The 14,170-nt window shown below is 43.0% G+C and overlaps 1 protein-coding gene across 1 annotated transcript in view; it reads left to right on the top strand.

The window, feature by feature from the left end:
- Positions 1-14,170, top strand: part of SLC33A1 (solute carrier family 33 member 1) — a 179,141-nt gene that overhangs the window by 77,834 nt on the left and 87,137 nt on the right. Inside the window, exon 4 of the mRNA XM_078667726.1 lies at positions 1,345-1,529. Coding sequence (XP_078523852.1) covers positions 1,345-1,529 — 185 coding nt within the window. The remainder of the gene's footprint in view (positions 1-1,344; positions 1,530-14,170) is intronic.

Raw genomic sequence — 14,170 nt, forward strand, 5'->3', positions numbered from 1 at the left:
CTGCTTCCATATTTGTTTCTTTTAACATTATCTGAAGCTTGAAGAGATCAAATTTTCTTATCGTTCACCTTTTTTCAAGTTAGGCCTACAGTAGCATGGTTTTTTTCTTTTCTTTTTTCTGAACCTTGATTTCCAATTTTGCAATCGTGATGTACAATTCTTGCAGGACTCGCTGTTAAATCAAACTGAGAACTCATCTAAATGAGTTGCATCAAGACAGATTGTTGGGGAGGATTGAATCATTTCACAACCATAGTTTGGAGTAGGTATAAATATCTTCTTGATTACTTCTAATGCCAGCTTGATCGATGGACCAGACAAATTATTAGAGAACTTTGCAAACTTAAATGACTGGGATTTTAACTTGAATTTTGCTTGACTCACAACGCTCCCATTGTCTTGAAACCAAAATCCTAAATACTTATGCAATTGAGCCCTGATTGAGTTTAAATGCGTTTTTAATAATGACCCTTTTCTGAAAACTTGAACAATTGATTTGTTAATTCTCAAACTGTTATCTCAACAATAGTTAGCAAGTCGATCTAAGGTGCGATAGAAACCCTTGCTAGTTCTATCTAAGATGACTGTATAGTCTATATACAGCAGCATTGACATCAATGCACCTAGTTTTACGAGGTAAGGCTCCTGCATTAGTTAAGGTCAAAAATCTGAAATATAGGTTGAATAAAATTGGAGCAAGGGCTTCACCTTGTTTGAGCCTCATTACAATCAGAAAGTCTTGTATTAACAATTAGAAGTAGTCAGTTTTAGGCTCTACCCAAGGTGGTATGGTACCATGCAGGTTGAGAATAGGAGAGAGCATATGGACTAGGAGTAATTTAGTGGCCATAAAGGTTACTTTATTTTATACTGTAATTGATTGAGAAAATGAAATACGCTGCCTTTAGTGTGATCATTGGAAAGCAAATGCCACTCCTTATTGCCCTAGTACATCTCTGCATTGAACAAGACCGTGACCATTTATAGTTTTAACACGGTTTCCTAACCTTTCTAGTCACCAGTTTATATTTTTAAATTCATGTGTTTGGAATTCGGAAAGAGTATTGCTCTTCTCAAATGTAGGGATGTTTTCTTGTATATTTTGGTTGGTAGAATGTGGTTTAGCAAATTCCCCATTTTTGTGTTGCTTATTTCTTTTTGTTAAATGGACATCACAACTTTCAGAAGCCCGTATGCTGTGAACAATACATTTGGACATCTGATTATAAAATTAAAGTGTAAAAACTGTATTAAATGAAAAGTATTCTGAAAACAGTGAGATTTTGTGTTTTAGTGATTACACTGCAAACGTTATTAATCCAAAATATATTACATCTATTGCAGGTTGGGTTCTCAGCAGCTGATGCTGTGACTGGACTGAAACTAGTTGAGCAAGGTGTCCCTAAAGAACATTTGGCTCTGATGGCTGTTCCAATGGTTCCTCTGCAGATAATTCTGCCACTCATAATTAGCAAGTACACAGCTGGTCCACAGCCTTTGAACATCTTCTACAAAGCTATGCCATTTCGGTAAAGAAAACTTAAGTTGCATTTTAATGTGTGTTTGAGTTTGTGTAGCCGTATTTTGGTTATTTCCATCAATTAAAATTATTCAGGGACAGGGTAGTTATTTAGACTATAATTAATTAACAATTAAGGGCTTTATTATGCGTTTCGGAGGTTCTAGGGCGGGCAGCGCTCCACCCGAGAACTATCGAAACTCACTGCCGCCCACCCGATTACAAGTAATTTTGTGGTATGCTGGGTGGGCGTCGTGGCAGTCCTGCAGCGGTGCTGTTTAAAAGCTCAGTGTGAGCCTTAAACATCACTGCCACTGGTCCACCAGTGCACGTTCCTGCACAGGAAGGAATGCACCATGCTGTGCATTCCTTCCTGTGTAGGAATGGGGGGTGCATAACTACAGGGGGGCATAACAGATGCCCCCCCCATGCACAGAGCCACAAGGGGGGCCCTACCCTCTGCTGCCGCACCACAACCCATTCATGGTAGTGCGACCACCATGAAAAGAGTGGTGGTGAGGCAACTCAAAATATCCTCAGCAGTGCCGTTGCAGCACCGCCTGACCGCCGCCACAAATATGGCGGTCCCATGGACTTCAGTAGTTGAAATAAGGCCCCTGGTATTCATTTATTAAAAAATATTTAATTGATCATCAAATATGTCAATTGTATTGTACTTTATTTTAAGTTCTATTTTAAGTGTAGGTCTCTAGGTTTGTGGGAGTATAGTGTGAGAACTTAGGGCCTAATTACGATGTCGGTTGGACGAGCGCCTGACCGACACCATAGTGGAATGGAACAGCCCGACTAAAAGTCGGCGGTTCCACCCACTGAATTAGTATGCGACTGCCCAGTAGGCGGTTAGAAACATTACTTTTTCAATAGCCGCGTGTGCGGCGGCTGGAAAAGGGCTGCAGCACAAGCTGTAATTGAAAAATGGATCTCAAACCTCTCTGCACTGTGTGGTAGGCACCATGTGGTACCTGCCGCAAGGAGCAGGGATGTTTAAGGGGGGCACCATGGATGTCCGACAGGTCCTGTAGCGGAGGTCCATGTGGGCCCTGCTAGGGGCCCCCAAAGTTATGAAGGAAAGGTGTAAGACAACATTGTAATCCTGACAGCGGAGCCGAGGCTCGCTCTGCCGCCATTATGGGATTACTATTCCTCCCTCTGCCCCAACGGGCTCTGTGAGGCCGGCGGAAGCGAAGCGAAGCGAAATTACTCAGCGGGTTTCCCTCCGACGGCCAGTATTGTAATGCGGCGGTCAGATGGAAACCTATGATGTCGGGTGGACAGCCTCCGATGAGCTGTCGGATGGCTTTCCGCAGACCTAATTATTTAATCTTGTAAATTGTGTTTTTAATTTCATATATAATTTTTATATTAAGAGTCGTACATTTCTGGCAAACTAATAGGATTATTTAAATATGTTATGTGTTTGTAGTGAAATACGTTCCCTACTTTTGCACAGACTGGCGTTTGAATAGTAAATTTAACCTTTCAGAAGCCCAATGCTTTTCCACCTGTTGCACAGATTGGGAATAGGGTGGGGGTTAGTACATTTTACCCGTTTTAATTCCAACGCTTTTCCTACTGTTCCACATATTGGAGTGGAAATAGTGTAGTTTTTATTTTCTTATTTTCTTATTTATTTTTAAATTGTTAAAATCTATATCCGTTCGATTTGTTTAATTTTTTATCATTTGTTTAGATATTAATATTCACATTTTTTGTAATGTTTATATTTTTTATTTTATATTTAAATATTTAATTTAGATTGTTTTAATATTTTGTTTCATTTAAATATATAATTATATATTTATATTTTCCCTTTTTATAATAGTAAATTAAAAACAATAATTAATTTCTTTAATAAATTAAAATAAAAATATTTTTAATATTGTCAGAGTGCTTGCCAGCGACAGGATCACATCATCTGCATAGAGGCTGATCTTGTGGCTGTCCTTCCAAAATCAGATGCCCTCAATCTGTGGGTCATCCCAAATTCGTTGTGCTAACAGCACCATGTATAGTGCGAAGAGGAGGTGGGACGGCAGGCAGCACTTCCTTTTGCCACAGGCAATCAGGAACCAGCTGGAGGACGTTCCATTCACGCATACAAACGCTCTTGGGCCATGGTAGATGCAGCTAACCCATTTTATATACTTCTCCCCAACCCCGAAGTATCACGGTGTGTTGAAGAGATATGAATAGCGCACCCTATAAAACACTTTTTCAGCATCGATTGATTGGAGCTGTGCTTCTCTGCGCGATATGTGGTTGCTATCCATGAGGTGGAGAAGTCTCTTGGTATTGTCTCCCCCTGTCGTGTGGGGATGAAACCCGCTTTGTCCGAGTCCACTAGTCCCGCCATCAGCTTAATTTAATAAGGGTATGGATCAATAGGACCCGCATTCTCTGAGATCTTTAGAGGCCTTGAGAATCTCAGATATTGAGGCTTCCACCATGGAATGTGAGTGACCCTGTTTCGAGGAAGGAGTTAAACAACCGCATCAGAAGCGGTGCTTGTTCCTGACAGAAGGCCATTTAGAATTGTGCCGAAAATCAGTCAGGACCCGGTGCTTTGTGCAACATAAGGTGAGCGATTGCTGTGATCACCTCCTCAATTCGTATCGGTTGGTGAAGTTGGGTTGCGATTGTTTCTGGAAGGCGGGTAACTGGGCTAATTTTCAGATAAGTGTGGGCTCCTTTATGAGTAGAGTCTGGGTCAGAGTACAGGGTCTGATAAAAAGTCTTAAACAACTCTACTATTTGCATGTCTGAATGTATTTCCTCCCTGGTGGACCGTCTGACCGAGTCGATCGCCGCTGCCATAGTCTTGGCTCTAAGCCTTTGTACGAGGATTCGGCCGCAACGGTCACTGCTCAGGTAAAATTCATGACAGAGCCTGAGGAGGTCCTATTCCACCCTTTCCAGGTCCAAGCGTTTCAGAAGAAGCCTTTTTCATTTGCAGCTCTCTCCATATTCTCTGTGCCCCAGTGCGTTTGTGAATGGCTTCCATCTCTGGCACCTCCTGTTCTAAGCTCTGGCGCTTCTCCTGGCGGGCCCTGTACTCCGCTGCCAAAATCGCGATTAAATTCTCCCCCTCATCACTAGTTTTAGCGTTTCCCAAACAGCAGCCAGGGAGGTGCTCTGTATGTCATTTGTAAGCAGGTATTCTGTCGGTTTCACGCGCATGTCCTACATAACTACCAGGGATTGTAGGAGCATCTCCGGCAGTCTAGGAGCGCTCAGCTGTGAGGTATCTGCCTGTATCGTGACTGTGATCATCGCATGATCTTACAAGGATCTAGGTTCAGTGGATGTGTCTCATAGTCTAGGCGCCAGCTCTGCTGATTCTAACAAATTATCTAAGCATGTGTATGTTTTATGTGCTGCTTAGTAAAACGTATAGTCTTGTACCACCGGGTGCTGGTTTCGCCAAGTGTCCTGATGGCCATTTTCCGTTAGCCAGCACCTCCCGTCGGCCGAAAAGGCCCCTGCTTGCGTGGACCTCTTGCATGAGTGATCTAGCGCAGTGTCCATCACCAGGTTGAAGTCTCCTCCCACCAAAATTTGCTGCATCGGGAGACGTCGTCAGAACCTCTGATAGGGCCTTAATGATAAAGGGCTGTTGTTGGGCATTCTGGGCGCATATATTAGCTAGGGTGAAATGTGTGGATCCCCAATAGATTCAAAGTGCAAGCAAACGTCCCTTCACCTCTGTTACTTGTGAGACTACCTTGCCTGTGAATTTCCCTCCCAAATGGAATGGCAACACCATTCTTTTGGAGGGGCTTGAGAACCATAATTTGTGGGGGGAGCGCATGCGTGCTGTATCTCTTGGTAGGAGGTGATTTTCCTGCAGCAGACATATGTCCCCCCCCCCCCCCCACCACCCCCGAATTCTGTAGCAGGGACAGGATTGCAGTGCGTTTTACTGGGTGATTAAGGCCTCTGGCATTGAGGCTTACGATCTTCAGGTTTTTACCTATAGTTTAGCTGTGTGAGTGAGAATGTAGTACTTGTGCTTAAACGGTTTGAGGCCAAATGAAAGAGGCAAGTACTATATTGTGTCAGCCTGTCTGTATCTCGAGGTTTAATATGGGACTGTTGCGGAGGAAAGAGAAAAGGATGTCTGCAAGACAATAAAACAAAATCGTCAAACTAAACTACATATAAGAACCATACTGTTAACAAGAGTTGATAACAGTTTGTCTAAGTAGAGGAGCCCAAGGGGGCCGTCAGCTGGTAAGCGTCTGGATAGCTTTGGCGCTTCCATTCAAGAGTCCCTTCACAGAGTCTTTCGTGGGTATCCTGGCATAGGGCAGGTGTATCCCTCAGACACCGCCTGGATTGTAGTATCCCATCATCAATACAGATCAGCTCATGGAGAGACCACCTGATCCAGTGAGCAAGTTAATTACCACTTTTCTTTCTTTCACCATTGTCTGTCTGGTTTATGGTTGGAGGAGGGCTTCCCAATCTTGTGCCTGAGGGTTTTTTGTTTCTAGGGCCCTCTGGGGGCTTGCTTCCTTATTCTTGTGCTATAGACTCTGTAATACTCAGGACCTCCTGAGCTTCCTTCAGGGATCTGAGCTGCCTTGCTTCCCTTTGTACTAAAAGATGACCCGGAAAGGGTGCCCCAGGAATACGGTATCACCTTCTCGCTGAGGTGTTTTGTGACTGACTGTAATTCTCTTCTTTTATAGAATGTGGTCATGGACCGGTCCTGGAAGAAGGTTGGTGTATGCCCTCGGAACTGCACTGGATAGGCGTCTCTTGCAAGACGAATGATTGTTTCTTTGTCTTGGAAGTTGTGCACACACGCTAGCATGTCGGCTGGGGGAGCTTTGCTACCTCTTGGCAGGCAGATTTGGTGCACCCGATCAATCTGGATGTCAGAGCTGTGTTCATTGCTTAGTATATGACGGAAAATGGCGAGGACATAGGCACGTATATTGTCCCCCTCTGCGTGGGTCGGCACCACTCTGATGCAGACATTGTTTCTTCTTCAGCAATTTTCCAGGTCTTCTGCCTGAGCAGACCGCTCCATATGCTGCCCCATCAGACTAATGATTTATTGCGGCATCATTTCGATCTCCTCGTCTCTGCTGGTGTCCCGCTTTTCTAAGGCCCTTCTCATTCTCCCACCTCCTCTAGATCTTTCCTCACCTCCTTCAGGTCGGCCAAGAGTTGACCTTTTATTTCTTGCAGGTCCTCCCGGAGGGACGTGAAGAGTGCAGTCATAAATGCTTTTGTGGCGGGGCCATTCGCCCCATCTTGTTGCCCTTCTTCGCCCTGGGCTGCTCCTTATGAGGATCCCAGTATGGGCTGTTTCACCTGCATTTCTCTCACTGAGCGCTCCTTTGGTTTACCTGAGCCACGGTCATTGCGTCTGCCCCTTTTTTCATCTCTGATGAGGAGCGGGTTGAGGTGCAGTTCTTTGTGGGCTTGGCTCTTCTTTGCTGCTCCTCTGGTTCCCTTCGTAAGCTGTTGTCCGATGCTGTGGCCCGCTATGCTGATGAGCTCCCAGTGACCAGGGTGATGTGTCGCTTAGTCTTGAGCCTGCCTGTGATGGCTTCTGTGCTCTGTCTTCCTGTGATGTAGCTGTGTCCCGGAAGGTGGTTATGCGTGGTGTGGCTTCTGAGCTTAGCAACGCTCCTCGTGGGCCGCGGTCACAATCTCCTGCCTCTTGTGCCTATTGTGTTTAAGTTGTTGTATTGCACACCGTGGCAGGCATCTCGACCAATTGTTCGCAGCTTATCTGGATTCTTGTGTTATTTATTATTTGGTGCTGCTCTCCTGCCTTTTTGTAAGGTGCGGGGGAAGCCCACCCGCCATGCCTCAATGGCCCCCGGGAGAGTCTAGTCGTTGGCGCAGATGAGTGGGAATCAGATAGGAGTGCACCCGCCTCCCACAGTCAAGCCACGCCTCATATCCTGCCCTACCTGGGCTGTGCGGTGCCTCCAGTACGCTCCTTTTGTCTGTGGTTCCCTTGCAGGGGAATCTGCTGGTGCTGGAGACCTCTGCTAGCTGCAGTGCAAGGGCCCGGCTTGGTCTGTTCAATCGCTACCGGAGGGCATGTGGCAGGAGACTGCGCCCTTCTCCTAGGGTGATATTCAGCCTCTGCTGCTTCCTCAGTGGGCCTCTCTCTCTCCTCGTGCACCGCCTCAATCTTGGGTGCCTCTCACCTTCGGCTAGCCCCCTTATTCGGAGACCATCTGCCTCCCAGCTCTTGCTGCCCCCACACGTTGCACTGACTGCACCATGGTCGGCGGTTCCTCCGGTGCTGTGCCACACTTCCAGGGGCTCTCAGGCCCGCTGCAGTGTTGTTCGGTCCGGCGTGGAAGCCCAGATCTCACTCCTCAGTGGCCCGGTACCCGAGGCCTTCGCGCTCTACTCTTTTGGGATCACGAGGCTGGGCCATGCCTTCCTCCCCAGCCACCTCCCGGAGCTCAAGGACACCGCAACCCAGCCCTCCAGATAGCTCCACCGTCACAGTAGAGGCTCCAGGGCAGGACCAGTGATTTTCCCCGTCTGCAGTGTCTTGTGGGAGAGAGCTATGTCGCTGTTGTATTTCGGAAGCGGCAGGGAGACACAGAAACACGTCCTTATCTAACCAACATCTTGGCCACGCCCCAGTTTTACTAATTTAGAAAAAGTAAATCAATATTTTTTTATTAACGATTTGGTGTGCAATATTTTTGTTCCGATATTTTTACACTTCTCATTACAAGTATAGGTGGACCATATTTTCTACCTATTTATTTATCCCCACCCCCACCCACACACACACTTTTTTTGGGAGACAATACTTGTTGTTACAATATTATGTCAGATATCCTGTGAGGCTTGGTGCACCAAATAATCTTATAATTATTGCATTACACAATATTGGCATGTCCACATGCAAATGATACTGTGCATTTAGTAGAGCATTCACATAATTTTAGACTGTGAAACTTCGGCCGTTGAGGTGAATGTAGCAAGCACTCTATTCCGCCTTGTGGCGACTGTAGTTATATTTCTAGCACGTGTAATGAGTGAGTCTGAACAGATCTCAGCTCTTCTTTCTGATAAATTGTTTATTTCTATAGTTTAATTTATTTTCCTTAGGACTTCTCCTCTAGTCTTGCTTCTAACATTTAGCTACCTACCTTTAATCGGAGTTGTTCTGCTTTTCTGTGATAGTGGAGACTTTACCACCAAAATTGAAACTCTTGTGAAGGACCAAAAAATCCTTTATGCTAAATTCTATCTGTGGTCTAAGTAAGATCCACATCTAAAATGCCTCTACTGGGGACACAAACATTCCATTGTAAAACCTACCCTGCCAAAACTCTTAGTCTGAGAACAACAAATGTAATTGCCTTTAGCGATTCTCTCACTAAAGATTACACTTTTCAGGGAAACATTTAGTACGAAGCACCCGCCATCCAATTCCACTAAAGAGACAAAAGAGAAAGCATTATAAATGCCTGACTTGGATATACTAAGGAAAGAACCTTCTAAATTAGACTGCCTGAAGAAACAACAAGCTTTTACATAGATATTTATCCAGAAACCTCTGAAAAAGTTGTTGAAGTTGCTAAAACTCATTGTTGGCATGTACATGTAAATCCCTAGTGCATCAGATGTCCTTCCTGCAAAAACTGCAATTGACCGGATTCTCCTCTTCCACTACCCAACACAAACCGCTTATAGAAGCTTTCCATCATCAATATCTCCAATACATGCATCATTGGTGATGAGGAGACAGTCAATGTCTTTGTTGATGACATTACATGCAATCACTATGTGATAGTGAGTTTTATACATGGTGGCTGACAGTCTACGAATGGTATCTCTAATCCCTGCCATCACAGCCCCAGCAACAGAATCTGCTGTCAAAACCATCACTCTTCATCAAAGGCTTTTATTGTCTTGTTAGTGGCACCATCAGTTGTTATCCCTTCAAGCAACTCTCTGCCGGTTAACATATTTGCTACTACATTGTCAACATGCAGAAAATGTTAGGCAGACCGCAAACAGCCTGCCGGACTGTGGGATACATAGCTAGAGGATTAGAACTGATGACTTCAACAGAATAGACCATGTCTGTTATGCCTCTGCAGTCTTATCCATTAAAAAGAAAATGGACTCATCGGTGACTGGAGGAAACTGAAGAAAAAACCCACAAGGCAGATCTGTTGTCACGCCCTGTGTCCACTCTAGGTTCATTATTGCCAGAATATGTTAAAAGAGAAGGTCCTAAACGAGAACCCCTTGAAGGGAGGGATTGGTGTTGTTTATAAACCTAAACATTTTGCTTTTAAGAATAGTCTACATAAACCTTGAGGATTTCTTACCAAGACTTCAAGACCTACCTGTATTGATAAGGATAGGTAATACTACACCAGTATTGTACACCATCAGACCGGGACGAACACAATAGTTTTTCCTGTGAAAAGAAGCACCGATCCTTTGGGACATGGGAAATCAATAACTGCATTGCATGTTGGTGCATCTTCCATATTGAGCAAGTCCCTGGCAGATACTCTAAATGGATCACATTTGGATTGCTTGTGTGGGAACTAGATCAAGATCAGATTCAGGCGATCTTCCAGAGATGGAGGGGTAACACATGGACTTTTCTGTTATGTAACACAACTAGAAATGCAGATTCTTCATCAGTAAGCGTAAACCACCACAGATAAGAGGGCACACATCTTCACAGAACTTGTACAAATCTGTTTAAGCCTTTCCCAAGTTTCTTCTGATTGCCAAAGTCCTCAGAAAAAGCAAGAGCACACCATGCATGTCTATTAGCGTTAGTGTGGCATAGACCGTATTAGTTAACAGATCTGCTGCAGTTGTCTTACTCAACTCTCCCTCAATAAGTTTCTCAACCAGACATCTTGGATCCTGACCAAGTGCATTTTGGTCACTTGAATACTTCTCAAATAGATTCTGATGCAGGCTTGCTTATGTTCTACCAAGGGCTCACATAGGCGGTATCACAGGGAACGTCAGTGCAAAATAAAACTACTTATGCAGCTTGTGCACCTAACAGGCTTTGCATTTATTATTCGTGCTGTCCTATCAGCTGCTCCCTTTTTCCTTAAACCTGGCAAAGTATGACTCCAAGAGATCACGAAGTGCCCATTTCAAGATTTAGACACTCTTTAAAAGCATTGTCATTTCTAGCTTATCTTGTGGATTTTATAAGAATTCATGAAAAGTTTCCTTAGAACGTACCTACCACTCTGGCAATCTCTAGTTTCATGAGAGTTTACCATGCTGTTGAGTCATCTTGTGCGCGTCATAAGGATAAATGAAAATACATTTCCTGGAAAACAACTATTCTGCTAGCCCTGACATTTGCTTCGCTTGTAGGAAAAATGAAGGCATTCACCAACGAGGTAAAATATTAAAGTTAATTTAAAAATTAAACTTAATATCAATATAACGCATAACGAATATTGTGTTAATCTATATGTACACTTTAAAGAACTATGAACCATTTCAACAATTTTAAAAACCATTCCATTAAAAATATAAACAATAACTTAACCGTACAAATTAAACATATAGAACAACGTATATGGACTTAACAAAAAATAAAAGTTATAAATACTTTTAGTTAATATTAAGTCTATAAGTAAAATATATATACTTTCAAATATAAAAAGAATATTTAAACAATTGCATTAATAACAATTAAAAAAACAGCAAGAGACCTAACCCACACTTAATAAATAAAATTAGCAAAAAATGAAATATAAAGAAAAATGCTATTCTTTTTTTATAAATGATGTAAACTTAAAAAACTAGCTTTTGAATATAACCAACACTAACAAAAGTGGTGGACTTAAAAAGAGTCAGATTGACTATTCTAATTCCACTTCAAGCAAACTTTAGGAAATGCTGAACTCGTTACCGAGAAATTTGATATACCATTCCAATTTCTAATCATTTTTTAAAATGTGTTTAAATATCTTATAACATAAAGATATTAACCCATATTTAACATAAAATGTATTACATTGTATATAAAAATAATCACAGTAGAAAGAAAGAAAATGTAATAATTCAAAAATAATTTAACAAATATAAAACTAACTAAATACATTTAAAATAGATTTTCATCCGTTACCCAAAAAAACACCATCACAAAATGTAATTAACCCCTTCGCTGCGGCGGCTATTCCGCCGCAGCGCTAAGGGGGAGGTGGGGCCGCGCGGCGGTCCCGTGCTCGTGACGGAACCGCTCCGTCACGGCCCTAACATGAGCTGTGCTTGTGACGGAACGGTTCCGTCACGGACCCGCCCGCCCATTAGAACGTCAGCGCAGGCGCGGCGAGCGGGCCGTGACTGAACCGTTCCGTCACCAGCACAGCCCACCCGAGGCTCGTGACGGAACGGTTCCGTCACGAGCATGGGAGGGGTTAAACTAAAACTAAAAAAGTAACATTAAAATAGTAATTAAACAAAATGCAAGCAAATACATGTAAAATTAAATGTAAAACATATATCAAATACACATATTCATTACTAAAATGTCCACCACTATTAAGTAATTTTTTTAACTTAAAAAAACGAATTACAAAAAATTAATATTTTTAATAAGTTCCCACCCTATTCCCCATCAAACCCTGTAGCCAACTATTAAATTAATGTTTCTATAGTTTAGTTACTAATTTATAAATGACACTTTAAAAATTACAAAATACACTTAAATAATGTACAAAACTTTTTGTGTGTGGTATTGCCCTTGAAAGGGTATTAGATTTCAAATACATTGAGATCAGACTAATAGCATGAGATGATGAAAACTAGCAAAAGTAGCCTAAATCTTCAGCAGATTATCTTTGGAATTGTTATAGTATAACTCATCTAAATCCAGACCCATCACTCCAGCTATTCAGATATATAATATTAAAGCTGTGGGAGCTGCCCTTTATGGAGTAGAGCTCTGGGACAATGTGCAGTTATATAACCTTAATATAGAAGAAAATACTTTTATGCGATTTTGGGTGAATTTACCACGGAACACCTACATGCTACTGTTATTTTTAGATCTTGATTTGAAACTATGTTTCTGAGGCAAATATCAGACCACAGTCTTTTTGGTGAAGCTTATGGTATAAAGAGGGATTGTCACAGTATTGATGTAACCCTTGGCTGCTTCCTGTTGGCGAAACCAATCATAACATGCACAGATCCTGGTTGTGAATAAAAAATTTAAAAAAGGAATTCAATTTCATCTATGCCCACATTGGACATTCTTATCAGGGATATAAGTGTAACAGAAGAGTGTACTTCGGTGTCATTTTTGCATCAATTAGCCCTTAAAGCAATAATTAGCCCGGATACCCCCCTCCAAAGTCCCATGACTTAATTTGGTTTGTGCTTTGATAATGTCTGTTGGTCTGGAAGAACAGGAGACAATCCCCAGTAACATTTACTAGAATTCTGGGGGTGTTTACGATAGTGGTAGGTCGGACCACCGACTGCTATCGCGGTGGTCAAGAGAGCCCCCGACAAGCAGTCAGCGGTCTGACTGCCGCATTAGGATGCGACCGTTTGACTGGCAGTCGCAAAGTGCTCCTTTTCACATTGGCTTGTGGTGCGGACCAGGAAAAGGGCTACAGCAGAAGCCACAGTGAAAAGGATCACTTCCTGAATGTCCATGGACCATTTGCCATGCACTATATAGTGCATGGCACTCGGTGCATTGAGGTGAGTGGGGGCACTACGTGCCCCCAGTGCCACTTTGTAGTGGCACACAAGGGATGGGGCCCTGTTTCCATCAGCCTGTACATGGTGGTGTTCTCGCCATGAACAGGCTGTCTGGAAGGGATATCCAAATCTCGACAGCGGTGCCTGGATTGACACTGCTGCCCTTTTAGGCCCTGCCACTCTGGGCCGAGACTCCAACGGTCGCCCGGTCGGGTTCGGAGATCCTGTCAGAGGCAGCTGTCTGGACTCCGCCCACTCTGGGTTCCACTGCCAGCATTAGCATGCTGCAGTTGAACTGAAGGGCTTTCAGGTGTTGAACCCCCACTAAAGGTTTGGCGGTGTGCGGTCCAACCGCCATCATTATCGGCCCCTTTGTTTCTAAAGAGGAAATCACTAACTTTAAACATGGACCTTCACACCACATTTTTTTCTAATTTAGTTTTAATTGTATTGCTTTTGAACCCTTTTTTAGATGTAAACACGTTCCCGGGGGCCAGGCAGTTATTATTAAACTTTAGATATAGTATTCTGCCTATTAATAGCATCTGTACAAAATGATACAGTACAGAACCCATTTCATATCTTCCTGGCATGTAATCTGACCAAGGAAATGGTAGCTCCTAGATTATTTTTTTTTGCCAGGTTTAATAGGTGCAACGTAGTAAAGGATTAGTTACTTACCTGTAATCTTAGTTCTCTTCCAGGGGGTATCCTCATCAAATTCCTAAGCACTAGAATATTCTCGCCCATGTGCGGGACCCTGGAAACACAATCATATATGTGACCCACATATATGTATCTCCATAAATATATATACATATATATAATAAAAAGCAAATGCAGCCTTACACACACTAGAGCTGAATAATGCTGTAAGGACTTCCCATTATATCATAAAGAATACATTAGAAACAGGGAAAAACAGCA

The sequence above is a fragment of the Lissotriton helveticus genome, chromosome 11, assembly GCF_964261635.1.
Source record: "Lissotriton helveticus chromosome 11, aLisHel1.1, whole genome shotgun sequence".
In the NCBI taxonomy this organism is placed as follows: Eukaryota; Metazoa; Chordata; class Amphibia; order Caudata; family Salamandridae; genus Lissotriton; species Lissotriton helveticus.